Here is a 27492-nt window from a genome sequence, read left to right as displayed (position 1 = left end):
AACCAAGAAAAGAAAAACCAAGCCTTCACAAACTCAGCATTTTTACATGTCAAAAGAAATTACCCTATCTTAAGCAAGTTCAGTTAAGGGACTATTTAAGCATTTGCTTGAAGAAAGAAGATAGATGAAGAAACAAACTCATAAACATCTTACCACGTCCTTGCATCAGGTTTGAAATTATAGAGAACAGGAAATAGAATTTAATTTTGCTCAAAATTCCACGCTTACATCGACAAACCATTCAGATCAAAGCTGGTTAAAGATGAAGCCAACACCCAAGGCTTCCTTCTCTAATAATCTGTGCTTTGGTCACAATAGTTTCCGAACTATCCAAAAATTGTGATCAGTTCTTTTGCTTCAGATGCTTCAATGCCGCACTGCAGATGAAAAGGCTGCACTAACGCCACAGCCACAGAAAATGCTGCCTTTAGCCCAATGTCTACATCTTGGCCTTTGTAAGAAATAAACAGAGGGGGAAAACCCACAAAGTATATTGACAGGAAACAAAATCTACCTCAAAGATAAACCATAGGCAGGGACAAAACTTGAGTCAAATAAAGAGCACTTTGTCTATTGGCCGCTGGAACAGATTTTTTGGGAAAAGGCAGAGGTAGAAGGGCGAGGTAGTGGGAGAGAGAAGGCAAGAAAAGTTGGTAAGGAGCTAATAGTTCTCATCTCTTGAGTAAGGTAAAATGTGAATAAAGATTTGCCAGGCACAAAGACATTTGGCAGCAAAATCTAAACTAGGTAAAAGAGTGGAAAGGCATCACAAATGGCTCCACTGATGAGATGTCCAGAGGTAGGGTTTGGGTAGGGGGTTATAAACAGGCTCAGTGAAGAATTTGGGAAGGAACTTTGTACAAAAGGAGACTCCAAAAGCCAGGAGTGAAATGATTCCATGGAAAATTGTAGACCTTTCCTTAACTATAAAGTTCCTCTTGGGGAAACACTGCAGCATTCCATGGTGCTTACACCAAGCTGGGTTGCACCTCCTTGGAAAGAACCCAGATATCTATCTCTACAGGTAAGGGATGCAGGTATGGCTCTAGTCTATTGAGACACCCGTCCCTTCGCCAAAGCCAAATATAATGGCAAAAAGCCAAAGCAATACCATGAAATGGGACCCAGGTACTTCCTGCATTTACTAAATGGAAGTTGGAGAGGAGAACAAGAGAGAAAACAAACCAATAGATGTTCTTAATCCGACTCCAGAAACAAACCTATTCAGAAATCACTTTTCTTCCTACCCTCATCTTTTGGCTTCCAGGTTCAGGATATAGGAATAGTAAAAATGATCAACTCTCTTCGGTAGAAATTCCCCTACCAACTGGTTTTTAAAAAAGCGATTCTAATCTTAACCTTGTATAAAACGTTGACTCCAATAAAAGACTGCATTCCCAAGATGAACATAACAATTTATCTTAATTATCAAATTAAAAATTTACTGTCTTCTCTCCCCCCCGCCCATAAAACAGGCACACATTCCCAAGCTCAATTTTACTCTGGTCAGTTTTACATGTATATTTATGGTGCTGCAGTCCTTAATCAGAAGTAAAGGAGGCTTACAATTGTCACAGTATAGTGTATAATAATACAACAGAACTCGTGGGTTTTTTTGAGGGGTGGGTGAGGGAAACCAGGTCTCTTCCAGCTCTGGAGGAAACACAGCTGCCTCTGGCAAAGAAGCCGTCAGTGGGCCATGATTCAGGGAACAACCGCTTCTTTGCATTCACTGCCTTTCAAGTACAGACAGCTGCTATTCAAGTTCCCAAGACAACATGGATTTATATAACCTTTATCTTTTAAGTTGTTCAGGATAGGTTTAGGTTAAGTTAGGCAAAGTAAATGAAACTGACCATCAAAAACCCTCACCATGTTGCCCCAATTAAAACCCCTGGTTAAGTACTGGTAACTATATTCCCTCCCAGCAATATCAGATTAGAAGGCAGAAGAGGCCAAAAGACAAGTATTTATAACCACTTGTGATGAATGCCTCCAAATGTAGAGCAGAACTCCATGTATGTGGGGGGAGACTGGAGTGCTTGTTTCCTTATGCCAAATCTCTAGCAGAAAACCATGTCTCAAGATCAAATACAAACATCGTTTTCAAATACTAGCTGCAGATTTTGGGAAAAAAAAGAACAAGAATACGGTCTTAGCCTGGAAAAAGAAGGAAACTCAGAAGTCAAAAGGAGAATAAATAAACCTTGTAGTATATTCATACAATAGACTACTACTCAATAACGAAAAGGATGCTGGTAGAATCTCAAAAACATATTAAGCAACAGAAAATAGGTACAAGAAAGTACACAGATCAGATGATACACATTAACACTCCATTTATCCTATTTATATGATGTTTTAGTATAGGCAAACTTACTCTGTGATGACAGGAATAAGATTAGCTGCCTCATCAGTTTGGGTGGGGAAATAGAAAACTTAAAATCTGTGCAGTTTACTGTATAGAAATTATACCTTAATAAAAAATACTGGAAAATTTACTTGTTCATTTAAAGGCATTGGAAAAAAGACTAGGGCATGGGAGACAGAAATCTGTTTGGGAGTCCCACTGAAGAATTTTGTAATTGGGGGCAAATATGAACAAGACTTTCAGGGAGAGGGGTGGCATACACTGCAAATTTTTCTAAGCCTCTTCCTATATTGGCAGGAAGTATATAGCAACTCCTACCATAACAGCTGCCTGGGATAATCCTTTGATATATTGCAGAATTCAAAACAGAGGTTGAGTTTACTAGACAGTATCCTGCTTTTCCTTCCTGCCCTAATAATTCACATAGTGACCCAATTGAAGCTTCTCAAAGTGGCATAAGTGGAAAAGTATACATCTATCAATATTTGCGAGACTCTTAGGTATGTTATGTGAATGAGGTCATGACGAACACCCAGACCATACTGAGTATAGAAAAATCTCGCTATCATGGAACAGCACCTACTAGAGTCCTTTGCATCTTATAAGTTATACACAACTAACACTCTGGTAGGGTATTAATGCTGTGAGTCTAGAATTTTTCTATCTCTTCATTCTCATTCATGTTTCATTAGGGCCAGCTCTCTTAGCATTTAAGACTCAGGAAGATCATTACTCTAATGCTCTTGATTCATTTCCTCAACCCACTAATTAAATGTTTACTGACTGATTATCTACTATATACAAAGTGATTGGGATATATTGTTGAGACATTGTCCCTGCCCTGAAGGGACAGGTTAGTGGGGTGAAACCATTAGAATATATGAATAATTTTAACAAAACTGTTGAAAGAACACACAAGACCGACTTTCTATTTGGAGGTAAAAGGAAAAGCTCCTTTAAGAATGAGACATTTGAGCTGGCCCTGCAGAATTTGGGAGATGCAAAAGGAGATTAAGACAATTTGGGGATTGGGGATAAATATGGATGAAACACAGTGACACATGATATCCCAAGAAAATCATGGAGAGTGAAGACATGGAGGGCTTGAGAAAATGTTAATATACCCTAACAATTTAAAATCTGGGTATGTTAGATCTAAGATATTTGTAAAATATCCAGATAGAAAAGAAGTTGTGTGCAGATGAATGTACACAGCTTGACTCAAAACCAGCACAATACCCTCCACCCCCAACCATGTTTAACAAATCTTTCCCTTGCTTGTAGCAAGTAAAGGAAACCCTACCCCAGCAAGCTGGCTGACAGTCAAGGGAATGGCAAAAAAGCACTAAGATTCTGACTATTTCACAAATAGTCCTGCTTTCTTTTAGGGTATGCCACCTTTCCAGAAACACCTGAATCAAAACAGAAGATGCTGCTAGAATGATGCCTACTCAGACAAGGTAAGATATCTACTCAACAAGGCAATGTACTTAGTACTTAATGCCTCTCTTCAAAAAAAAAAAAAAAACAAAAACAAAAACCCACAAAAAACCTCATGCCAATAGGCTCAATCCTTTCTAGAGTTCCAATAGGGCTCACTGGTTTGAGTCTAAACCTTTGCTCCTGCTGTCTAATCCACAATAGTCATCTTCTAAGTCCCAAGCTCAAACCCATTCATATCCATGCCTAAAATGCTCATGTTTTTCTCAGGACTTCTAATCTATACATCAAAGAGCACTATTAAATGAATGAATGCATGACTGTCCAGAGGGATCAAACTCACTTCTAGCAAGAAGGCGATTAAATTATAGCTTTAATAGTCAGGTGGACTATCTACTGCAGCCAGCAGTCTTTAAGCCCACCTACATCTCACCATCCAGATAGACAATTTTGATGTTAAACATAGCTCAAATAGAAATAAGAAAGAAAATCTACTGTGCCTGGATAAAGCATATAGTACATTCCAAAGCCTTCTGATTTATCTGGAATAAGTATATAGTAATAAAACAAAAACAAAATCCAACCAGCAACAAATCCCTATAACTCTTAAGGACTTCTTAGGAGACAAGCTTCAAAAATGCAATGTGTTCCATTTGTGCTCACTTATGGAAACAATCAAACAGTCAATGATATAAAATACCTAATCAACAAGACTAAAATAAGACCTCTGAGGAAAGCCCACCAACTGGACATACTGAATTCTGATTCAACTTTATGAACGGCTTTTAAGAAAGATAGTTTTTTGGCTCTGGCTGGGTGCTCAGCGGTTAGAGTGTTGTCACATATACCAAAAAGTTGCAGGTTCAATTCCCAGTCAGGGCATGTACAGGAGGCAACAGATGGATACTTCTCCCTCACAATAATGTTTCAATCTCTCTCTTTCCCTTCCTCTCTCTTTAAGATCAATAAACATATCCTCAGGTGAAGAAAAAAAAAAAGCTTGCTAAAATAACCAATAAAATTAAATATCCAACCACAAATGACACACAAGAGTCAAAGGGGGGAAAAAAAACCCCTATAGACTCTTAGGGCCAGAAGAACCTTATAATCATCTAATCAAACTCCCTCACTTTTACAGATGAAAATGACATGCCCAAGATCACACGGCTAGTGAACCTGTCTTGCAAACACTCACTGCTGATTAGGCTCAGTTTCATTCTGCTGGGCAGAATTAAAGCTCTGCATGGCCTGTACTTCCTCTTCTTCCTCATCCTCACTAGAGGCCTCTTCTGCAGCATGATTAGACCTTGGGGGAGGAGCAGTGGCATTGCCATCTGCCTTCTGGATTGATGGCTTCTGACAGATGTATTTAGGGTCTCTCCCAAGGTTACAGATTTCTTCAAGTAACTGAAAGGTACAGGAAATAAGATTATTTATTAGTAATTAAGGAATGGGGGAGGTAACTAGCAATTTTGGGACCATTTTCTATGTGCTAAGTGCCATAGAAGTGCCAAAACATTATATGCATGTTATGCACCATTGCTGAAATGTCGCCGTTAAGCCCATTTTATAAACTAGGGAAGTTCTGTGAAGTTAAATAACTTGTTCAGCATCACATGGCTGTTAAGTGACTTACTGATCTGAGTCCATGTCCTAATTTACTAAGCACCAGAACTCATATACTAGTCTCAACAATCCTGACAGGGAATTGGCAGGGCTAATAAATGTGGGGGGGAAAAAGGAAGAAACAAAGATTACAAAGAGTAATATGCTTTTACAAACAGAACCTAGGCCTTGGCAACTTGTTCATCTCCTATACAGGAGGGAGCAAAAGTAGGTTTACAGTTGTTCATATGGAAAACAATATAATAATAAATAATACAAGAATGTTTTAGGTACTGTAAATCTACTTTTGGCCCACCCTGTATTAGAAAGCAATGCTAAGTGACTTTTTTGAAGGGGGAATGGGCAAACGACCAACCCAAGGACATGAAGAAAATGAGGCAGACACAACCCTCTTTCTTATAGGCACAGTCTAAGAGTCCAAATGATCTCCAGCAGGCCAAGCCTTTTTCTAAAAGCTACCCCCCTCAATGCTGTCTCAACACTTCTCACCTTAATGATGGCAGTTGTTGCATCCGTTTTGAGGGTGGGCTGATGTCTCATAAGCTCATCAACAGCACTCCCCAGGTTGGATGCAGTATCCCCTTAAAAGCAAAAAAAGAACTGTTAAGACCGAAGAAAATAGAGCTTGACCTAATTTTTGTGCCAATATAAGGAGGAAAGAAGAAAATGAGTTTTGCTGTGATTTTCTAATGTCATGCTTTCTCGAATGAATTCACACCAACCTTGGCAAACAAATCACTGGGGAGGAGGAAGGAATCATTATCAGTCTAGAAAACATATTTTAACGTGCCCATGTATGCCATATTCTATCCTGGCAATCTATATAAAGGCCTGAACTACTACTGCAGAGTAAAGAGAGAGAAAAGAAAGAAGCACAACCATTAACTCTCTGGCTGCCCTGGTAAAGAATGATAGCAGCTATGCCCTGGCCAGTTTGGGTCAGTGGTTAGAGTGTCAGCCCGTGAACCAAAGGGTCCTGGTCAAGGGCAGGTACCTTGGTTGCAGGTTCGCCAGGGAGGCATGCAGGAGGCAACCTAATCAATGTGTCTTCCTCAAGTTTATCTTTCCCCCTCCCCCCTCCTTTCCACTCTCTGTAGAAATCAATGGAAAAAATATCCTCGGATGAGGATTAAAAAAAAAAAGAAGAATGATAGCAGCTAGAATACTACAGTGGTAACTGGAAGCATAAAGCACATTTTTAAAAACTGGATTCTTTCTGGAGCCTTACCTTCTTTCTATTCTTCAATGATCTGGTTTCAAATACACTGAGAAAAAAACCTCTTTGTGACTATCTTAGGGACTTGGATATCAGAACAGAAGATTACCAAGATCAACACCTTGGGACTCCATATGTCCTCTTGCTACAGACTAGATGGTGGACCTAGAAATCTACTTCTGCCCTCTAATAGCCATTTCTCACCAGCACCATGATGGCACATTTAAGAGTGAACTGTTGAGAAGCAGGGAAATATTATAAGCAGAGACTAAGGATGAAGTATTCCTTTCTACCTGCAATATCAGGTATGGTGATAATTCCCATTAGGATTAGAACACCTAGCCAGAGAAATGATGTCAAGTCAAGGAAGAGTTTCCTTGCCAATTGGTAACTTTTAATCATCTAAAATCTTGGCACAACAGCAACCAATTATTTTATTTTTTTTTAAATATAATTTATTGATTTTTTACAGAGGAAGGGAGAGGGACAGAGAGCTAGAAACATTGATGAGAGAGAAACATCGATCAGCTGCCCCCTGCACGCCCCCTACTGGGGATGTGCCCGCAACCAAGGTACATGCCCCTGACCGGAATCGAACCCGGGACCCTTCAGTCCACAGGCCGATGCTCCATCCACTGAGCCAAACCGGTTTTGGTTTCAACCAATTATTTTAATATAAATCCTAGTGACTTACCAAGGGGGTCAGAACTCCTCCTCCTCCGCATGGCTGGGAGGTAATCTGGAGACAGAAGAACTTTGAAGAGACGTTCAAAGGGCTGACACTGTACAAATGACTGAAGACCTCGTGCATTCAAGCAGAGTGCACTGAATACATTTGGGAGGGAACCAAGGACTTCACGAGTAGCAGGAACCTAGAGAGAAGGTAAAGTGAGTCTGAAGACGTCTAAAAGAGTTCAGGTGTAGATGCTAAGAAAACATTGATCAGGGATATCACACTGATCTTAGTTTCAATACCACATACAGAAGACATGAGATAGGATTCTCATGCCATAAGACTACTTATCAATTGTGTCTGTGTGTGTGTTTTGCGGGGAGAGTTATACATACAATATTCTTTATGCAGCAAAAAGAACTCACATCTTTGATAAGCAGTGCATGCAGCATGACATCTGTTAACCCATTGTCCTGGAGTGAGGAGAGCAGTGATGGTTCTTGAAATACAAACACAGTCACCACTTCAGTAGCTTAAAAAAAAAAAAAGAAATATGAGATACAGAGATTCTTCACAGTTATTAAAAGGAAAACTCAAAGGCTAAAACAAAACAAACAAAAAACTACAATACTAAATGCACAACAATTTAAATAATTGTTCCTACCGTGAAAATTGCCAATATTACTCATTAGAGATTAATCATTATTAAGAATTTAGTGACTACCCTTCAAGATTTTTATGGGTAATATACAGGCATGACAACTATAGTTAATACTGAATTACTGAATAATAATGTACTGAATCCTAGAAATATGCTAATAGATTAGATTTCAGGTGTTCTCATCACATAATAAGGTAACTACATGATATGTTAATTAGCTTGACTGTAGAAATCATTTCACTATATCAGATAATGTTGTACACCTTAAATACAATTTTACTTAAAAAGATATAAAAACAAAAAATGACTTCATAGCACATTTTTATATGAATGAGGTTATATTGAATATAATTTTTCTTTCTAATTGTAATATATACCATAATAATCTCCTTTATCTTTCCCTGTCATAACTCATTCAATTTGAATGGCTGCATACTATTCCACTAAATACATGTACCACCATCTATATAAACACACCAATTTTGTCAGCTTAAGCAGAAAAAAAAAAATCTAAGATGAAACAGGGAGTGGTTTGCTGGGTAAATGAACATAAACTTAACTCATGAAAATGGACAAAATGTATTCTTAAAAAGCCTTTTCAACAACTTAAAAATATCCTCAGCATTGTTAGGTGTCCTTTGGTACTAACAAGACCAATTTTTGACAATATAATACTTAGAACTGTGCTGTAAAGACTATCGATGCTTCTAGAATATGGCAAAACTCTACTCAAGATGAAATAGCACAGCATTAATGCATTCGTTAAAAAGTAACCAAAAGATAAGCTAGAAAAAATTAATATAAAGTATAATTTAGTGAAACTGTAGGTAAAAAGAATGAAGAATTAAAACCAATAACTAACCCTATGAAAAGACAGGAAATGAGAGTAGAAAAGGCAGCTAGGATGTTAAAGAGAATATAGTTGGGTACATAAGTGTGGTAGAAGAGTTAAAGGTAGGATTGAGGAGGGGACAGAATCTTTGGTGGGTTTCAGCATGAAATTGTTGCAGGACATCCCAACCCCACCAGGTGCTTCCTTACTGACTTGCCCTCATGCTCTTCCCAGCCTCCCCCACAAATTGAGTGAACACTACAATGAGATCATCTCCCCGCTTTGAGACTATTTTGCGCTGGCATATACGGCCTATATAATTTAGACCAGCGGTCACCAACTGGTGGTTCGTGAGGTCCGAAAGGTTGGCGACCACTGATTTGGTCAGCAGAAACTCCCCCTCTCCAGCCCCCTTGGACTATTAGTTCTCCTGTGACACAACTCCTGCTCAGCAAGGTCATACACTCACTTCCACCAACCACACCCTTCTTAGCCCCGACGCCCTGACCTATTTCCTACGGATATTTAACACCCACAGCGTCCTAGAAACAAACAGAAATTCTAGTTTTTTCATCAAGTCTTACCACAAAAGGGAGCACTGGGCTATCTTTTTACTTATTATATTGGGTACCATCATCATCTCTGGTTTAACAGGCACAAATTTAGGTATTTTTAATTCTGCAAGAGACTCACCTCATAGAGGCTACCCAGGCAATGGCACAACTCATAAACCAAACAGCTCAGGCCTTAGAAGCCCTTAATGAGGAATAAAACAGTCTAGCTGCTCTGATAGTTGACAACAGATTAGCATTAAAATAGCCTCTAATATGTCAAGGTGGAGCTTGTGCCTTAAAGAGGACCTCCTGCTGCATGTGGTTCAATAATACAGGAAAGATAAATAGTATAGTTCAACAAATAAAACAACAAACCAAAAGAGCCAATTATATTACTAAAATACCCCAAGGTATTCTCAGACTCTCCTCCCCTCCAATTAATTTTCCCTCCCCGGGCCATCTCCTTCTGCCTGGGTTTGAAGGCTCTACACTATTACTTATGGTCCTAAAATAATAATTGCTGGCCTAATTATTTTGGTTGGCTTTGCAAATTTGGTCTCTCTCAAGTACAAATTTTTTAGTAAGAAATCTGGGAGGTTGTCATGCTAATTCAAATGTCAGGGATGGCCCTAGCTGGTTTGGCTCAGTGGATAGAGCATTGGCCTGTGGACTGAAGGGTCCCAGGTTCGATTCCAGCCAAGGGCACATGCCCGGGTTGCGGGCTTGGTCCCCAGTAGGCGACATGCAGGAGGCAGCTGATCAATGATTCTCTCTCATCAATGATATTTCTATCTTTCTCTTCATTTCTCTTCCTTTCTGAAATCAATAAAAATATATTTTAAAAAAAAAACAAATGCCAGGGATGAATTCAGACTCTAGAGAAGGAATTCTGACCTCCACTGATGGTTTGTCTTAGTGTTCTCAGTCTCATTTCGTACATATATCCCGAGAGGGCTTACCTGCTCTCCATTCCTAACCCACAAGTACTTATATTTTCTTGCAGCCTCTTTTAAACTTCCCCTTTATATATATATATATTTAAAAAAGGCCTGTGAACTTGTTTTTCTCTCTCTGTTTAGGGGCTATCTCCCAGACAAAGTCATCCTTCCTTGGCCCCTGACCTGGGACTTCATCAGTGTAACAAATCTTTTTCTTGATCATACCAATGTACTACTGTTGTGAGTGTTATCCTCTGAACCTAACCTTGGGAGGGAGTCTCTCCATGTCAAGGTGGAGCTGCTATAACACAAGGGAATACTTCCTCAACCTAATAAAGTGTAAGAAAACCTTCAACTCAAAATCTTCTGCTAACCTCAAACTTAATGATGAAATACTGAATGCTTTCCCCCAAATTCAGGAACAAAGATGTCCTTTCTCACCACTTCTATTTAACCCTATATCAGAAATCTTTGCCAATTCATTACCACAACAAAACAAACAAAAAGAATAAAGATTATAAAGAGGTAAAACTGTTTGCAGATGACAAGATTATGTAGAATATCTGAAGAAATAACAAGAAAAAATTATGAACTACTAAGTAAGTTCAGCAATGTCACAGGATACAAAGTTATTATATAAAAATCTTATATTGTTTCAGCAAGGGAGCTTCTAAGTTGTGGTAATCAAAACTACTCCTGCCAGATACCCCAAAATATTAAAAAGTAACTGCTACCGGTACAAGGAGTTTTTTCTATTTCTATACCTCTCACTAAATTCCTTTACAGTTTTAAGGAGAATTCTAAAAGCCAATGTATTTCATGGACTGTCCTGAATATGTATGGCACTGAATAAATGGCAGTTAATAAAAATGAAGTTTAAACAGCAGGAATACACAAAATAGTGCCAATATAAAATTGCAAATAACTACAAAGTACCCACAGCATCTAAAACTGCATTTTCTACAGTGAGAAACAATTTTCTATACTATAGCTTAAAGGTCTGACATTCAATTCTTGAGGATGGAAACCATTCTGATTGGATTTTCCAGACCAAGGTTAGGGACTAACCATCGAATGACATGCTTCTTACTACACTTGAAGTGTTAAGTACAGCACAAAAAGCCAAATGTACAATACTACTTATTACAAATGATTCACAATAGAGTGGTTGTGGAAGGTATATTTAACATTTCAGAAATGGATATTTGGAACTGAATTCTGATCTTTGTATATTTCACCACTAACTAGGAAGACGTATAATCACACATGTAGATAGTAAATCTTGTTAGAATAGAAAACCCAGAGAACTCTGCTAGGTTTGTGCAACCAAACATCAATTCCACTTACCTAGAAGAAAAAGTGATGGGCCATAGTATTCTGCATTGCTGATGATGTGCTTCAGGGAGGTAGGCAGAGAACCATCCATCACTAAGAGAAAGGTGAATATTAAGGAGAATATGATCAGTCCAATAGTAGTTTAATGGCTGGGGATGATGGAGCAAAGAATTACATATAACACACTGTGGTAAACAAAGTTAGTGTTGATTCCAATCTAACAGCCTCTACTTGTCTTTCCTCCCCAGATCATGTTATTTATTCCTTTGTCCATGCAATAATCTTTTCACAGTAAGCAAAGAATAAAAGAAATCAGACAGAAAGTTGGAAGTGAGTACAGAGTCAAAAGCTGGGAAAGGAAAACATAGGTGATTATGAAAACTGCTAAATGATCCTTAGATTTGGGTAAAGTGACACGAAACGACTAAAAGCTATTCAAAATGGCATGGCCTTTCCCTAAGCCGGCCTTATAAAAGAGTAGCTTCAGAAAGTATGAAAAGGACCAATCTTTGAGAAAATCCAACACCCTCCCAGAAGATATATAGAATCAAATACCATGTCGTATGCCATCTGAGAAAGCTGGGTCTTGAATGGCCTTCTTGAGGAAATTCAACATGGATTTGAGAAGTGCTGCTCGTTGTGGAATACACTGGACTCCTGGCAAGGGAGAAAAGAGGATTATATTGGGTTCACCATTAGACTGCAGTGAGTAGGCACATAAAACAAATTTTTAAGAGACCCATATACACTATAGCAACACTAACAGACATTTGAAGTGATATCTCTGGATGTTGGAAAGCATACTCACTTAAGCTTTAAAACATTGGAAAAATAAATCACCATGGACTGCATAAAACTGATAGTAAAGTTAAGTTAAAAGCCCAAAGTAAAAAAGAAAAAGGGACAAATGTAATACTTTCAATAATAAAGATTAAAAGAAGAAAAAAAGTAAAAGAAAAATTATGAAATAAAAATATTAGCTCTCTCATCCCCACTACCTATCTTATATTATTTTAACTTTAAAAAATTTTTATTGTTTAAGGTATTACAAATTATAGTACATATGTCTCCTATTTTTTCCCCACTGACCTCCCCTACCCCTCGGGCACTTGCCCTCGATCCCCACTTCCTGTTTTAGATATGTAGCCTACAACACAGCTGTTGTGATAAAATAACCTACGCACGATCTTTAGAAAGCTATAAAATAAATGTTAATATAAGAAAAACAAACACCAGAATGACAAAGTAACATGCAAAGTCATAAGAAGCAAGCTTTCAAAATATACCACTCAAGCTCCCCCCAAAGCACCCTTCTTCACAAGTAATCCAATCAGTGTCAAAGATTGTGTGTCTATGTGTCTCCGTACCTGGACGGGGACCAGGGCATATAGTAGTACTGTTGTTGGAACCTGATGTCCTTAATTCAACATCCAGACGGTTCTCTATAGAAGTCGATGATCCTGGACTATTTTCCATAGTCACATCTGCAACTAAGCAAGAGTTATAAAAAAGAAACTAGTTAGAATAAAAGGTACCACCCAAAAGAAAGATCACCAGAGAAATGTCTTCCATTAAGACGAGATTAATGATATCAAAATAGAGAAGGTATTGAAACTCAAAATGAAAATGCAAACATTCCCTTAATATATATAAATGTATTTAACAACATTACTTATTTAAGACATGGAAATTAAAAATAATCATATAAAAGAAGTCCAATATTTCTCAACCACAAAATTTGGGAGAAAAAGGTGGTAAAACATGCAATTTCATATACTACTGCTGGTTAATAGTAGATAGTAGGTAGAGCTTGTTGGGAGGGTAACTTAATGAATATAAAAAGCATTAATACTTATGGTACAATATACAGTATGCTTATATGAAAGAATGCCTATGATACATTGAATGAACAATGTTGAGTATGTTAATCATATCATCTTCCCATTTAAAAAACTATACACTTATGTAAACATGTACTTGATTATGCATAAAAAAAACTGGAAAAAACTACACCCAAATAGTAGTTATGGTGAGTAGGGAGTGAGCACTCATTTTTACTTTATAGACTTCAATTAATAGAGTACAAAATACATAATTACTTCTTACAATTTATAATAAAATACAATAAAACTTTATTAGTGATAGACCATTGTTTACATTTTGAAGTACTTCTTTCCAATCTTTTTTATACACATACATACATACATGTGCCTACTTATATAAAGGAAGCACAAACTCATAATTTTATAAACTGCTTTTCATTTAATAGAAACTTTTCTCTATGAGAATCACCTAGGTTGGTTGCTAAAAACACAGATTTCCTGCTCTTCACTTGCAAACTTAATGAATGAAATGAGCACTTTAGACAGGGGTCTAAATCTTTATCAATCACTTTAAATTGTTCCTATGCTTACTAAAGTTCTATAACCACTGATTTATAACCAACAGTGATTCTTTAAATAGTCTTCTACACCACACCATTTAAATGTGACATTTTAACCAACACTCTGGGATCTCACCCTTTAACTCAAATACCAGCTTGCCCAACAAAAGACTAGAGCAGTGGTCGGCAAACTCATTAGTCAACAGAGCCAAATATCAACAGTACAACGAATGAAATTTCTTTTGAGAGCCAAATTTTTTAAACTTAAACTTCTTCTAACGCCACTTCTTCAAAATAGACTCGCCCAGGCCGTGGTATTTTGTGGAAGAGCCACACTCAAGGGGCCAAAGAGCCGCATGTGGCTCGCGAGCCGCGGTTTGCCGACCACTGGACTAGAGGTAGAAATTGGATAAAGGGGTTCCTAGGAACGGAAATGCACATAGGTAATTATGTTCAGAAAAAAAGGAAAGACAGCCTATGGACATTTAGTGTCAAGAATGACAGCATTACAAATTCTAATAACTGTACCATAAGCATGATAACAGATACATATACTAACAACCTGGGGCATCAAGCTAAGATTAATTTAAATGATAAGAAAGCTAGTTTGGAGAAGTTTTTTATTTTTGGCACTATGATTATGAACTATGCATGTGGGTGAAGAGAGGTTTTTAAAAAAAAAGGATACACATGATGTAGATTAAGAATGTTTGGTCTTCTAGCTTTCTCATTTAATGATTTAAAAGTTGTTCCCTATCCAAAAATTTTTTCATCACCTCTCCTTTCCCTTCTCAAAATAGCCATAGTTTCAGAAAGTCCCATTTTAGAGCCTCCATTTCCCTTCTCTTTCCCAAACACATTTACACGCCCTCGCCATTGTGGCTCATTTGGTTGGAGTGTTGTCCCATGCACCAAAAGGTGGTGGGTTTAATTCCTGGTCAGAGCACATACCCAGGTTGCGAGTTCAATCCCTGATCAGGGTGCATGCGGAAGGCAAACGATCTATGTTTCTCTCCCTTCCTCTCTCTGGAATCAATAAAAACAAAACAAGACAAAACACACCTACACGATATCAGGCACTGCTCGATATACAGCAGTGAACAAAAAAGTACCCTGATATTATAGAGCTTATGTTTTAGTGAGAATAGAAGATAATGAACCAATACTTAAGAAAATAGCTATTAAGTTTTGAAATAAACAGATTAACATCATAGAGTGACTATAAGGCTCTATAGCAGCCCTACCATATGCTTCACCTTCCATCTCTGTTCCCAACAACATGTGCCTCCCTTTTCTAATTATCCTCATGAAAACGTGCAAATCATTTCTGTAGAAAAAAATTTGTTGTTGAAAATGTATACTCAAGTCAGTTGTGCACTTTTAAATTTATGATGAAGAATGAAAATTGGGGTTGGATGACAGCTAAATGTCAAACACACAAATATTGACTTAGTAACTGTTAATTACCATCCATATCAGTTTCCATTTCTTCTCCTTCTTGTGCAGTATTGGGTCTCTGGATCTTTGGCTTGATCACAAAGGGACATTCTTTTCGGCACAAATCTACTTCATGCTATGATCAAGGGAGAAGTAGTAAGAAAATCCTACATATATACCAGGGATTAAAAATAATTATTATGAAAGAATGTGGCATGCAGATTACAATATTGGTTTATAAAAACAGAAGAGGAATAAGATGGCTTTTTAGAGTTATGAGCGTAGTTTCTATGCTCAGGTCTCAATGGGTATAAGTCTATGCAAAGTACTCCTTGTGTAATAATACCTCAAGTCGATAAATGAAGATAGAAAGTCCACTATGGGATTGAAAAGCTGCCATATCCAGATTGGTGATGAGGTCAACCACTCTGACAGCTCTGGTGACAAATGTTATCTGGTCCTGCTCATCCCCAAGAAACTTTATGACCTATCAGGGAGAGAGAAAGAGGCAAAACCAATGAAATGAAAAGACACAAAGCCATAAATAATATAATCTTTTGGAACCATTCACTCTAGGGCCTCAGGGAGGCAGCATGCATGGTATAGGAGGAAAAAAAAATGTGCTTGATTTTTGGTGCTTGCCCAAATGATAGCTCTATCACTTCTGGGGCTCAAGCCCCTAAGGTAATGGGGACATAAATTATGTTTCAGGATTAAATAAAATATTCAGAAGAAAAAAAACCTGATGCCCAAGTAAAGCCTATTAATAGAACCGAACTTACAAAGTACCTTTATTTATATATACTAGAGGCCCAGTGCACGACATTCATGCACTGGGTGGAGTCCCTCAGCCAGGCCTGTTCCCTCTCGCAGTATGGGACCCCTCAGCGGATGTCCGCCTGCTGGCTTAGGCGCACTCCCTGCCAGAAGCTGGGCTCACTGCTCCTTAGCGCCACCTCAGAGGTGGGAGAGGCTCCTGCCACCTCCGCTGCGCTCACCAGCCATGAGCCTGGCTTCTGGCTGAGCGGTGCTCCACATGGGAACGCACTGACCACCAGCACCAGGGGCAGCTACTGTGTTGAGCATCTGCCCTCTGCTGGTCAGTGCGCGTCATAGCGACCGGTTGTTCTGCCCTTCAGTTGATTTGCATATTAGGGTTTATTATATAGGATTCTTAAGTGTCATGCCTAAGTTCATAAGATGTTGTCAATGCCTTAACTAGTCCTGGGGCCTACTATCACACCATCTGGACTATGAACAATTCTTAAGAATGGAGATAGGTGCTCTTAAAAGTTAATGAGATAACTAGAAGGCTAAACTATAAAAATTAAGTATAGCATTTTCTGATTAAGCTTTCTTATACTATTTGCTCACACTGTGAACCATTTCAAGCTTGCAACTCTACACACATTCTTAGCTGATTTCCCCACTATATATACATATATATATATAAAGTAGAGCACCTTCAATAAGGCTTCCATCATTCCACAGGAGACCAAGGCTTCACCACCAGCATCGTAACTGGCCAGATGATATAAAAAAGAGAAGAGAGCAGTGGCAAACTGGTGAGGGTATGGATCCATGGAAGGATCTACAAGGGAGGTTAGGAGAGGAAGAGAAAAAATATGCTTAGATTGTTGTTAAGCTAGCAGGATGTTAAACAAAGGCAGACAAGCAAAGAGCAGGATTCCTCTTGTTGTCTAGAATAATAATCAAAATTTACCAATCATGGCCTGGATACAGTTCCGTACAAGTACAGGCAAAAATCCATGATAGGATGCAGTTCCCGTACAGTCAATAATACTGCTGAGTTTGGGCGTTCTCTCCAAGTGGACAATTGATGTTAATGTTCGTAAAGAAGCAGCTTTAATCTCCTATGGAAACAGAAGGTAAGCATGGTATGTTTTATTATTTATTTTTAAGTATGTTTTTATTGATTTCAGAGAGGAAGGGAAAGGGAGAGAGAGACAGAAACATCAATATGAGAATCACTGATCGGCTGCCTCCTGCAGGTGCCTTGACTGGGAATCGAACTGTGACCTCCTGGTTTATAGGTCAACCCTCAATCACTGAGCCACACCGGCTGGGCAGGTATGTATTTTAAATAAGTAGATTACTAAAACAAGTTGCTAATACCCAAAATTCTAAAATTTGGGTCATTCTACTGACAAATGATTTGGGAAGATGGGACTGTTTAGAATAATATTGAAAACCCAGCATTTGTTAATTTTGCTGCTAAATAGCCAGAGAAAGAAGTAAACGGGCCAGGATTCTCTCTTGGGGTTCATTCTAAATCCCTGGGAAATACCAAAAGGCAAATAAATACACACAAGCCTAAAATACACAGCAGAATATTAATAAACACTTACCATAAGCTGCTTATCCGTTATCTGAAGGACATCTACCAATTCCTCTATCAACCCATTATACAAGATACTGTTTGCTGACTCCTGCAAGGCATTGGAATACACTGAAAAAGGAGAAATAAATACTTTAGGCGAGAAGGCAGTGGTCAAGCCACTGCCCAATGAGAAACCTTTTGACACCTACTGGTTCTGGGTAAGGATTCCCTTCCAACCAGCAATGGTAGGCAGAATAACTGAATTCTAGAAAATCAAATCAAATATGATAAGCTCTAAATACCCACTTAACCAACAGATTCTCCAATCAATGGTTTCGGTTGTCCTGACCAAAGATCTGGGGAATGGAAGTATGAAAAGAGAATGAAGAGTTTTTTTTATAATGTAAGACTTCCATTTTAGTATCATCAGATGCTTCTGTGTTCACTGGAAGCAAAAGGCTGTAAAGAACAGAATACATGCACTATTGCAGACTAAGCCAGAAACTTGCTAACACTTGAGAATTCATGTAATACACTTTCAATAAATCCCCACACAGAGACAATACTGGACCAGTCTCCTGCAGTGCAAACTAGTAGGATTAAGCATGCTTAGTTTTTTTAAAAATTGAATTTATGGGTTACATTGGTTAATAAAATTATATTGGTTTCAGGTGTACAATTCTACAATACATCATCTGTATATTGTATCGTGTGTTTACCACCCCAAGTCTCTTTCCATCACCATTTATCCCCCTGTACCTTCTTTACCTACCCCCATGTCCCCTTCCTTCTTGCAACTACCATAAGCACATTTAGTTTTCAATATACATTTCCTGAGTACCCACTAACACACCAGAAGTTATGGTAGGTATGAGTACAAAAAGTTCTTTCACGTCCAAGAACGCATAGTTTAAAAGAGCAGACAACTAATAACATAATAAAAGCTGACAATATTAACAGCAGATACCATTTTATACCTTCTACATGCCTAGCTTATATTAGGTGCTGTACAGGGTTTTAACTCTCATATCAGCCTATAAAATAAATACTGTCCCAATTTAAATGAGGAAATAGAAACCAACAAGATAAACATGTGGCTAGAAATCTGCAGAGTCAGGGTAAGAGCCCAGGACTGATTCGGAAACTAGTGTGCTTTTTCCTATACCACCCTACAGTAAAATTAAAATGCATAGTATTGACTACTTAACAAATACTTTCTGAATTATTTCAAAATTATACACCTGAAGGTCATAGAAGAGGAAGATGAAATGGCAAGAGTAGTGCCAGGGGAGATGACTACCCAAACACTCAAAAAAGATAAAACTCAACACTGAATCCATGTATCAATACTCATCCCATGCTCTTTCTGATCCAACATTAAGGAGCTTAAGAATGATGAATATGGTGAACACTAGGAATGCTGGCAATTTTACAATTTAACTTGCCACTTAGGTAACTACAATAAGCCTCACAGCAACAAAGACAGATGAAGTTCAAAGGAAATCAAGTCTCAATTGCCTAACTGGGGCCTGTTAATTATAGAGTGTTATTCTCTTACCTAATATAGATATTGCATGCAGCCTCGCCTGAACAGCTTGCAACCGCTTCCTGTGATTAGAAAAGCCATGGGCCAGTCGTATATGTGTAAATAACAGCATCTGTAGAAACAGAAGACCTAAATTAGGAAATCAATGGAAAAGGTGACTATACTTTCTAAGAGCTCACATACCTGTTGAGCTATTTGGTAAAATGGTTTACTGTTGCTATTTGTTAAGATGCCAAACAGAACAGTTCCACTCTGAGGATAGCTGATGAAGTGGGAGCGAGAAAACAGAGGCACATAGAGTTCTATTATCCCAACATAAGCCAACTGATAGGCAACAAACTGGATACATCTGGCAAGAGTTCTGATTGTTATTAATCAAATTAAGTATTTTATCACCATTACAGTGAGCAGAAAAAGACAGCATAGCTAAATGTGTTCTCCTTTGGTATCCAAAATGTTGTACTACCACCACTTAACTCTCTTAAGAAGAGCTGAACTAGGAAGAGTTGAACTCATAAAAAATGAGGAAACTAAGGCTTAAAGAGGCTAATTTGCCCATGGTCTGATTAAAATCTTCCCGCCACAGTGTCGCATAGTCCAGCACATACCATTAATCTATATGAATAACATCCACACCCTTTAGATATTTTTAGGACATATCGTACCTGCTTATCCTTAGGAATGCTGTACATTTTGGTAAGAGATTCCATGATTTCAGAAGGGCTTTCTGAAATCTACATTAGAAAAAAATAGTTAGGAACAAAAAGTAAACCAAATGTTAAGAAAATAGTCAACAGTCAAAGATTCCTCATACCTTGTCAAGTTGCTCTATGTGAATATAATGTAGTGTGTTACTAGTTGTCTGAAATAAAAAAGATAGGAGAGTTGTTAGGAGTCACTGTGTACCTTAGCTTACCCTGCCATAAGACTGCAAGAGCTGTCTGAAAACCAAGCTGTCACCCTAGGGTGAAGCCTGACTGAGTGCTCTTAAAATCAAGGTAACTTTAGAGTCTCCCCCAAATACCCATTTTATATACAGACTATTCTCAGGAAAGCTTTGAAACCAGTAGCATGACAATATATTGTACATAACCAGACACATTTCATATTCTTCCTTGTCCCCTTATAACCTTCATTGTCTTAATCCTCACAGCCTCTGTATTCATAGCAAAAACTGAATCCATGAAAATGGTTTCTCTTTAAATATGCATTAGAGCTGTTTTAAAGGCGCCATTCATCTAAAAAGTTTATTTTTGTTATATATTGTAGGCAAAAGAAAAAAGATCTTATTCACTAGGCCACTTCTAAACCAAACTGAATTTTAGTATCTCCTCAAAGAATATGGAATGACCAGATAATTGAAGCAGAACCCTGGTGAGCAATATATAGATTTCTTGCAGGCTGGCTTAAGTAGAGGAGCCATCACTATCCAGATTATCATACTGCATGTTGGAACTGAGACTAAGAAAAATATACTAGGTATAGTAGCGCCCCATATAAGGAGCCCTGCTTTTGGCAGCTCCAACATAAGATCCAAATCTATCAGAGCTGGGCATACAATGAACACTTATTCTTGAGAAGCTATTAGGTATGTTTAGCTTGGGAAGGCAGCAATGTAGCTCAAAACCATTCCCTCATTTAACTGAGGAGTTCTAGAAAAGTCAACCCCAGTTATAGTAAATCATAGACTCTATCAGAACAAGTCTGATTGAGACTCACCCTTTTCTCGATTTTGACCTCGGCCCCAGGGTCTGCATAGAATTCAAAGTGTAGTGTAGTTGCACTGGGTGGGTATTTCTGTGTATAAAGCACATGAAAGAATCAGATACCATCTTCTCCCAAGTCTTCCCTCAGCCCTAGCCACTTTGTGCAACTTATTGTGGCAGCAGAATGAGCATTGTAGTCAACAGCTACAGTGTCTTCATTCCTTGTCTTAGCAGAGCTTCGACATCTTATAATACAGAATCAGGATGATGGAGCCTAGAGCTCCAAAAGTTTTCATATTTCTTACTAATAAGTCAATTTGGACTGTAACTATTCTCAAGAGGGAAAAGAGGGGCACTCCTGCAAAGCAGTAATGAATAAGAATCTAAGAAAACAAATACAAGGGTCTAGGCACCAGCTCAAGAATGGAAAAAAAAAATTCTTATGGAAACCTAATTGTGTATCACTGCCTATTGAAATAATTTATTTAAACTATGCCTCATGGGTATACCCTCATAATTCTTCATATACTCCCTTCCATATCACTCTATACCACTTCTCATGATATCCAACTGCTGTTCTACACAAGCAGATACCAAATCAATATAATTCAGACCCTGACAACAAATCATCTAACTCTAGAAAAGCAACATACAAAACAAAGTAAGACCACAACAGCATGCCAATTAAAACATACCCTTGAAAGAAACCAGTAACAATGGTTGCCTCTAGGGATGAATTACTGTACACCCTTTTATACTCTTAGAATTTTTCATATGTTTATGTATTACTTCTTTTTCAAGTACACATATTTTTCAAAGTCTCATAACATGCCAAATATTGGTAAGTAAAAAGATGTGTGCCCTGGCCGGTGTGGCTCATTTGGTTGGGTGTCATCCTGTGCACCGAAAGGTTGCCAGTTTCATTCCCGGTCAGGGCACATGCCTGGGGTTGTGGGCTTCATCACTGGTAGGGGGCATGAAGGAGGCAGCCAACTGATGTTTGGTGCTCACACAGATGTGTGTTTCTTTCTCTCTCTCTCTCTCTCTCTCTCTCTCTCTCTCTCTCTCTCTCTCTCTCTCGATGTCTGGTACTCACACAGATCTCTCTCTCTCTCTCTCAAAACCAGTAAAAAAATCTTTAAAAATAAGTGTGATTTCTTAACATAGGCTGGCACCAAAATGGGTAAGAGACATCATGCAAATCCCAGCAGAGTGTATCATACTGTTTTGCCCAAGATGTGAAGAACAAGCTTCTTACAGATAAAAAGATTCAGAATTAACCAACTAAACTTCACGATGAAAAATTAGAATTCTAAACCAAATACCCTGTAAGATTTATGTAGCTTTGATTATTAAACAGACAACACTCACCTCCCATATTATCCAATATCCATCAATATAATGCACCCTACATAAAAATATACCAGCTAAGATGGGAAAGTAAATTTGTTCTAATTTATCATTTTCTGTGACCAGGAAAAAAAGCCCTCTTGCACAGGAAAAAGGCTTGCTAAAAGTCAATAAATTTCATCACAACCATTTTGTCCTATACACAATAAACTGATAAAAGTGGTACATCTTGCTGGAAAATATAGTTGCTTTCTTGGCACAGAATTGTTATAAATCCAGGTGTGCCTTGTGATTCCACAGTAACACATCAAAGCAGAGGGGAGATGGCCTGAGCTCATAATCTAAGCATGGATGAAAGGTATGAGCAGGACAGGGCATGAGGGGTGCACATGGGAAGCACACAGAACATGTTAAGTTCTTAAACCTAGTGGTAGAACTGTTCTTCAAACATTCTTAAATCATGCCAGACTGTCCAGAGTTCCTGATAGCTCCAGTGAAAGAATGCAAGCAAATGCACTTTTTGGAATTTTTCATCAATTTCAAATTGATTCACCCAATTCAGCTTTCTACTCAACAGCTGGGTATGAACATACACTATGTTTCTGAGGTTCTGCATCTACTACCAGCACATTGAGGGCACCATTTCTAGATGAGGTTTACTATGTCTCAATTGATCTTAGGTTCTTCAAAAAGCTCTGATGTGAAGTGGTAACATTGTAAAGTAAGGCTCAAATAGAGATCACACACAGCTCTGCCAAAAAGACCCACATCTCAAAGAGTGACTTACCATCATATGCAAGTCTCTGCAACATTCTGCAAGTCCGAAGCCATTCTCCTTTCCACCCCAGCTCTTGGAAAAAGAAAAAAAAAAGACAGTGTTTGAACAGTGCTTAAGGTAGCTTTGTGTATAAAACATTTAAGAATGTGGCTGCCTGGAACACAGAGTAGAGAAGACACATAATGTGCTAGTCAAATGAAAAGAGGAAGCAAATAAAAGCAAGAACTTAAGACGTGAGACAAGATCATCTGCCTAAAGGTAATTTCTCCCATAAGATCAAGTTCACTGTTCTGTAAGGAAGTTACTAGGGAGAACATAGGCAGCTACTGCAAGCAATTGCTTCTACATGCTTGCTGTTACACCTGTTGACAGGTGTGTTTTGTCCCATCAGGCCTTCAATACTCATCCTGCTCAATTCCCTCACTAGGGTGAAATCACATGCTCTCTAGTTCCTCCATTTCTTACATGAAGCAAGTTGCAAAGGAGAAGTCTCTATACTAATCACCACTACTGTACTTCTGACACCACAAAGTCTAAAAACTCATTGATAATTACTAGTCCCTAAGGTAATGGGGGAGAATGGCTCAACTGTACACTAGTATTGGCTTCCATATCCAAAACCCAAGCCATATAATCCTTCTTACCAACCAGCCTGCATTCGTAACAGTGTTTGAGCTAACAATAATTTTTTTGGCCTAATTTGGAACTCTTCCAAGGCTGAATTGGACATCTGTTGAAAACATCCAAGAATAAATGCATTAATCCCTGCTTTCTGGGACAAAACATACTAGGATAAATAAACTGAACAGCTTGGGAAGAAAAGCTGAGTAGTCAAATGCTTTGGGAAATAAGGGCTTTTTATTCCTGGGAATCTGGAAGGCCAAGGCTAAGCACATTCTCAGAAAAGATCTTAAGAGTTCACACACCTCTGGCTGACCATCAGGCTCTGCACAAACCAGAAATAAAGACCAACCAGAATTGAAAATACTGAGTATTGAGACCGAAGACACAAAAATACACACAGAGCCCACCTGCACAGACTGGGAGGTTTTTTTGTTGTTGTTCTGAGAGTTTAAGGCAAATCACTAGCTGACCACTAAGCTAATAGAACAAAGACATCAATGATCACACAAAACAAAGAATTATGAAATTAGTTCAGAAAAGTATAAACAACAATAAACTCTGGGGAGGGGTGAGAATCTGGCTTCTAAAGTAACCACATTATGATAGTAAAAATAAATTACAGCAAACTGAGGAGTAACATAAGGAAGATGGCTGGTTAAGATGTCTCTTGCTCTCTACCCCCACCACAACAATTTGGCATCCATCCCAACAAAAATGCCTTTGTGGCCCTAGCTGGTTTTGGCTCAGTGGATAGAGTGTCAGCCTGCGGACTAAAGGGTCCCAGGCTTGATTTCTGTGAAGGGCACATGCCCAGGTTGCGGACTCTCATCATTGATGTTTCTAACTCTCTCTCCTCCCTTCTTCTTTGAAATCAATAAATTTTTTTTTAAATGCTCGATGTAAACTGTGGAATCCAGCCCCAATAAGCCAAAAGATCCATGGTAATAGGCATGTACTGTAGACTTTGGTCTCAGCTATGGATCCTGCAATGGCCTGTGAACTGGCTGCAGCCACTCTCAGCAGTTTGAAAGCCCCAGGAGAACACTATCTTCAACAATTATCCATAGGTAATAAAAGTGAAAGGACAAAAGTATTAAAAATAATAAGAGCTAAAATAGTATGTTCATGGTTCACAATGTAAAAAGTATACCATGACACCAAAAACGTAAGAGGGCAAGTGTAGATGTGTTTCTCTCTCTCTCTCAAATTCATAAACAATTTTATGACTAAATATAGACAAATACTGATGCATTAATCACTGTGGCAATAAGAGAAATATAACCTGATGGTATTAGCTTTGTTCCTGCAAAGAACTTGCCCACACCAAACAACATAAAAACATGTACTTATACTTTCTTTCAATGCTTTTAGCTTCATGCTTTTAACATTCAACTTTTTAAATAGATCTTAATTTTACTGTGATGAGGTAAGGTCTACCTTAATTACATTGCGAATAGGTAGCCTGTTGTTATCATTTATTCAATAATTTTCCTTTTTCTGCTAATTTGATATGTCATCTTTATTATAAATATAATTCTTATGTGTTGGATCTGTTCCTGGAAACTTTCAACGGGCCAATTCCAGTGTTATTACCACACTATTTTAATTCATATAGCTTTTAAACACAGGTTTAACAATACGAAAAGTAATTTCTCATTACATTTTCTGTATTTTCTTGGCTACAACCCGGACTTCCAGTGAAGAAACATGGAATTTGCCAAAGGCCATGAGAATAAAGGCTATTAACATTTGATGCTACATAGAAGAAAAGGTCATTCAATCCAAGGACCTGAATTTGTAAGAGGGAATAAGCTTGAAGGGCTGTACCTCTTCACAACTTTCCTTTTGTTTCTTCTGTTGTCACAATTAATTGTTTTTGAATATTTCTACTATCATTAAATTACTTTCCATCTTGTGATCTAATAAAAATCAAGCACCTACAATTAGAAAGGTGTGGTAACCTGGGATCCTTAAAAGAACATATGCAAGCCAAACTTGATTCATGAAAGTCTGTGATATTGCCGAAACCGGTCTGGCTCAGTGGATAGAGCGTCGGCCTGCGGACTGAAGGGTCCCAGGTTCGATTCTGGTCAAGGGCATGTACCTTGGTTGCGGGCACATCCCCAGTAGGGGGTGTGCAGGAGGCAGCTGATCGATGTTTCTCTCTCACCGATGTTTCTAACTCTCTATCCCTCTCCCTTCCTCTCTGTAAAAAATCAATAAAATATATTTTTTAAAAAAGAAAGTCTGTGATACTGTGACATTTATGACGTATCACCATTATATTAAATACAAAGAAGTGATCTACACTAACAGAAAAGATGCAAATTGATACCTTCGTGATGCCCACCAGCCAATCAGGAGTGAGTATGCAAATTAGCCCAACAAAGATGACAGGTTAATTTGCATACGCAGGCAGAGAGCAGCCGGGGGCAGGGCAAGAACACAGGCATTCCACACCGCCCCAGCCACTCCGGGCCTCTGGGCAAAGTGGGAAGGCGGAAAGGCGGCTCTGGGCTGGAGTGAAGGCAGTGTCGGCAGCAGGGGAAGAAAGGCCCATTCTTACACGAATCTTCGTGCATGGGCCTCTAGTTTCTTATAAAATTATGTCAAGTTAATATGGGAAAACACTGATGTTTATATGGTAAGTAAATAAAGTAGGATTCAAAATTATATATATGACATGCATTCAGCTATATAAAGAAACTAGAGGCCTGATGCACGAAATTCGTGCAAGGGTAGGCCCTCGCAGCCCTGGCTGCCTAGTGGCCCTGGCTGCATCGGGGCCCCATCCCCCACCCACTGGTCATTCTGGAAGGTTGTTCCAGAAAGTCGCACAGAAGGTTGTTCTGCCATCTGGTCTAATTAGCATACTAGCTCTTTATTATATAGGACTAGGAGCCCATTTGCAGGAAGAATCCTGCAAGCGGCTGCGTGCACTACCGCTGCCGCTGCCGCTGCAGCTGCCGCGCCTGCACCCACGCTCCGCTGCCGCCTGCCCCGCTCCGCCCTGCCCGGGCTTTCCCTCTGGCAGCCACCTTGCTTTCCGCTTTTCCTCCCTCTTCCTTCTAAGTTGTCTTCAGTCTTCACTCCTCCCTCCCTCAGCGTATGCAAATCAACCGCCATCTTTGTTGGGTAATTTGCATACTCACCCTGATTGGCTGGTGGGCGTGGCTTGGGTGTAGCGAAGGTGCGGTCAATTTGCATATTGCTATTTTATTAGGTAGGATAAAGTGTACCAAATGCTAAGAGTACATGTGATTATAAATTTTCTTCTGTACATTTCTAAGTTTTTAAAACACCAAATAAATTTTTAATGTGTGTGTGTGTGTGTGTGTGTATACACACACACACACACACACATTTATGGGAGGTAAATGTTTAGTTTTATTTTATTGTGTCAAGTATTACAAATAGTAGTGTATTTTTATTGATTTCAGAGAGAGGAATAGAAAGATAGAAACATCAATGTTGAGAATCATTGATTGGTTGCCTCCTGCACACCCCACAACTGGGGGGTTGAGACCGCAACCTGGGCATGTGCACTGACTAGGAATCGAACCATGACCTCCTGGTGCATAGGTTGACATTCAACCACTGAACCACACTGGCCGGGCAAAGCACATATTTTTTACTAGAGGCCAGGGGTCCCTCAGCCTGGCCTGCGCCCTCTTGAAATCT

At 38.7% G+C, this 27492-nt stretch overlaps 1 protein-coding gene across 18 annotated transcripts in view; it reads right to left on the bottom strand.

Moving 5' to 3' along the window:
- The window catches only part of HUWE1 (HECT, UBA and WWE domain containing E3 ubiquitin protein ligase 1), a 141842-nt gene that overhangs the window by 68724 nt on the left and 45626 nt on the right, over nucleotides 1-27492 (bottom strand). For 16 of the 18 annotated variants that reach the window (XM_079764999.1, XM_079764996.1, XM_079765000.1 and 13 more), the window contains 17 exons: nucleotides 23197-23259; nucleotides 21073-21150; nucleotides 20168-20215; nucleotides 20019-20087; nucleotides 19366-19465; nucleotides 17836-17957; nucleotides 17190-17340; nucleotides 16930-17057; nucleotides 15813-15953; nucleotides 15497-15602; nucleotides 13014-13136; nucleotides 12202-12303; nucleotides 11659-11739; nucleotides 7752-7858; nucleotides 7348-7525; nucleotides 5927-6018; nucleotides 5007-5218 (listed from right to left, as the gene is read on the bottom strand). In XM_079764999.1, the coding sequence (XP_079621125.1) occupies nucleotides 5007-5218; nucleotides 5927-6018; nucleotides 7348-7525; nucleotides 7752-7858; nucleotides 11659-11739; nucleotides 12202-12303; nucleotides 13014-13136; nucleotides 15497-15602; nucleotides 15813-15953; nucleotides 16930-17057; nucleotides 17190-17340; nucleotides 17836-17957; nucleotides 19366-19465; nucleotides 20019-20087; nucleotides 20168-20215; nucleotides 21073-21150; nucleotides 23197-23259 (1901 nt within the window). The remainder of the gene's footprint in view (nucleotides 1-5006; nucleotides 5219-5926; nucleotides 6019-7347; nucleotides 7526-7751; nucleotides 7859-11658; nucleotides 11740-12201; nucleotides 12304-13013; nucleotides 13137-15496; nucleotides 15603-15812; nucleotides 15954-16929; nucleotides 17058-17189; nucleotides 17341-17835; nucleotides 17958-19365; nucleotides 19466-20018; nucleotides 20088-20167; nucleotides 20216-21072; nucleotides 21151-23196; nucleotides 23260-27492) is intronic. The other 2 variants (XM_079764987.1, XM_079764992.1) reach the window with 2 other exon arrangements.

The sequence above is a fragment of the Cnephaeus nilssonii genome (genome assembly GCF_951640355.1).
Source record: "Cnephaeus nilssonii genome assembly, chromosome: X".
In the NCBI taxonomy this organism is placed as follows: domain Eukaryota; kingdom Metazoa; phylum Chordata; class Mammalia; order Chiroptera; family Vespertilionidae; genus Cnephaeus; species Cnephaeus nilssonii.
This window is presented reverse-complemented; position numbering and strand designations above follow the sequence as displayed.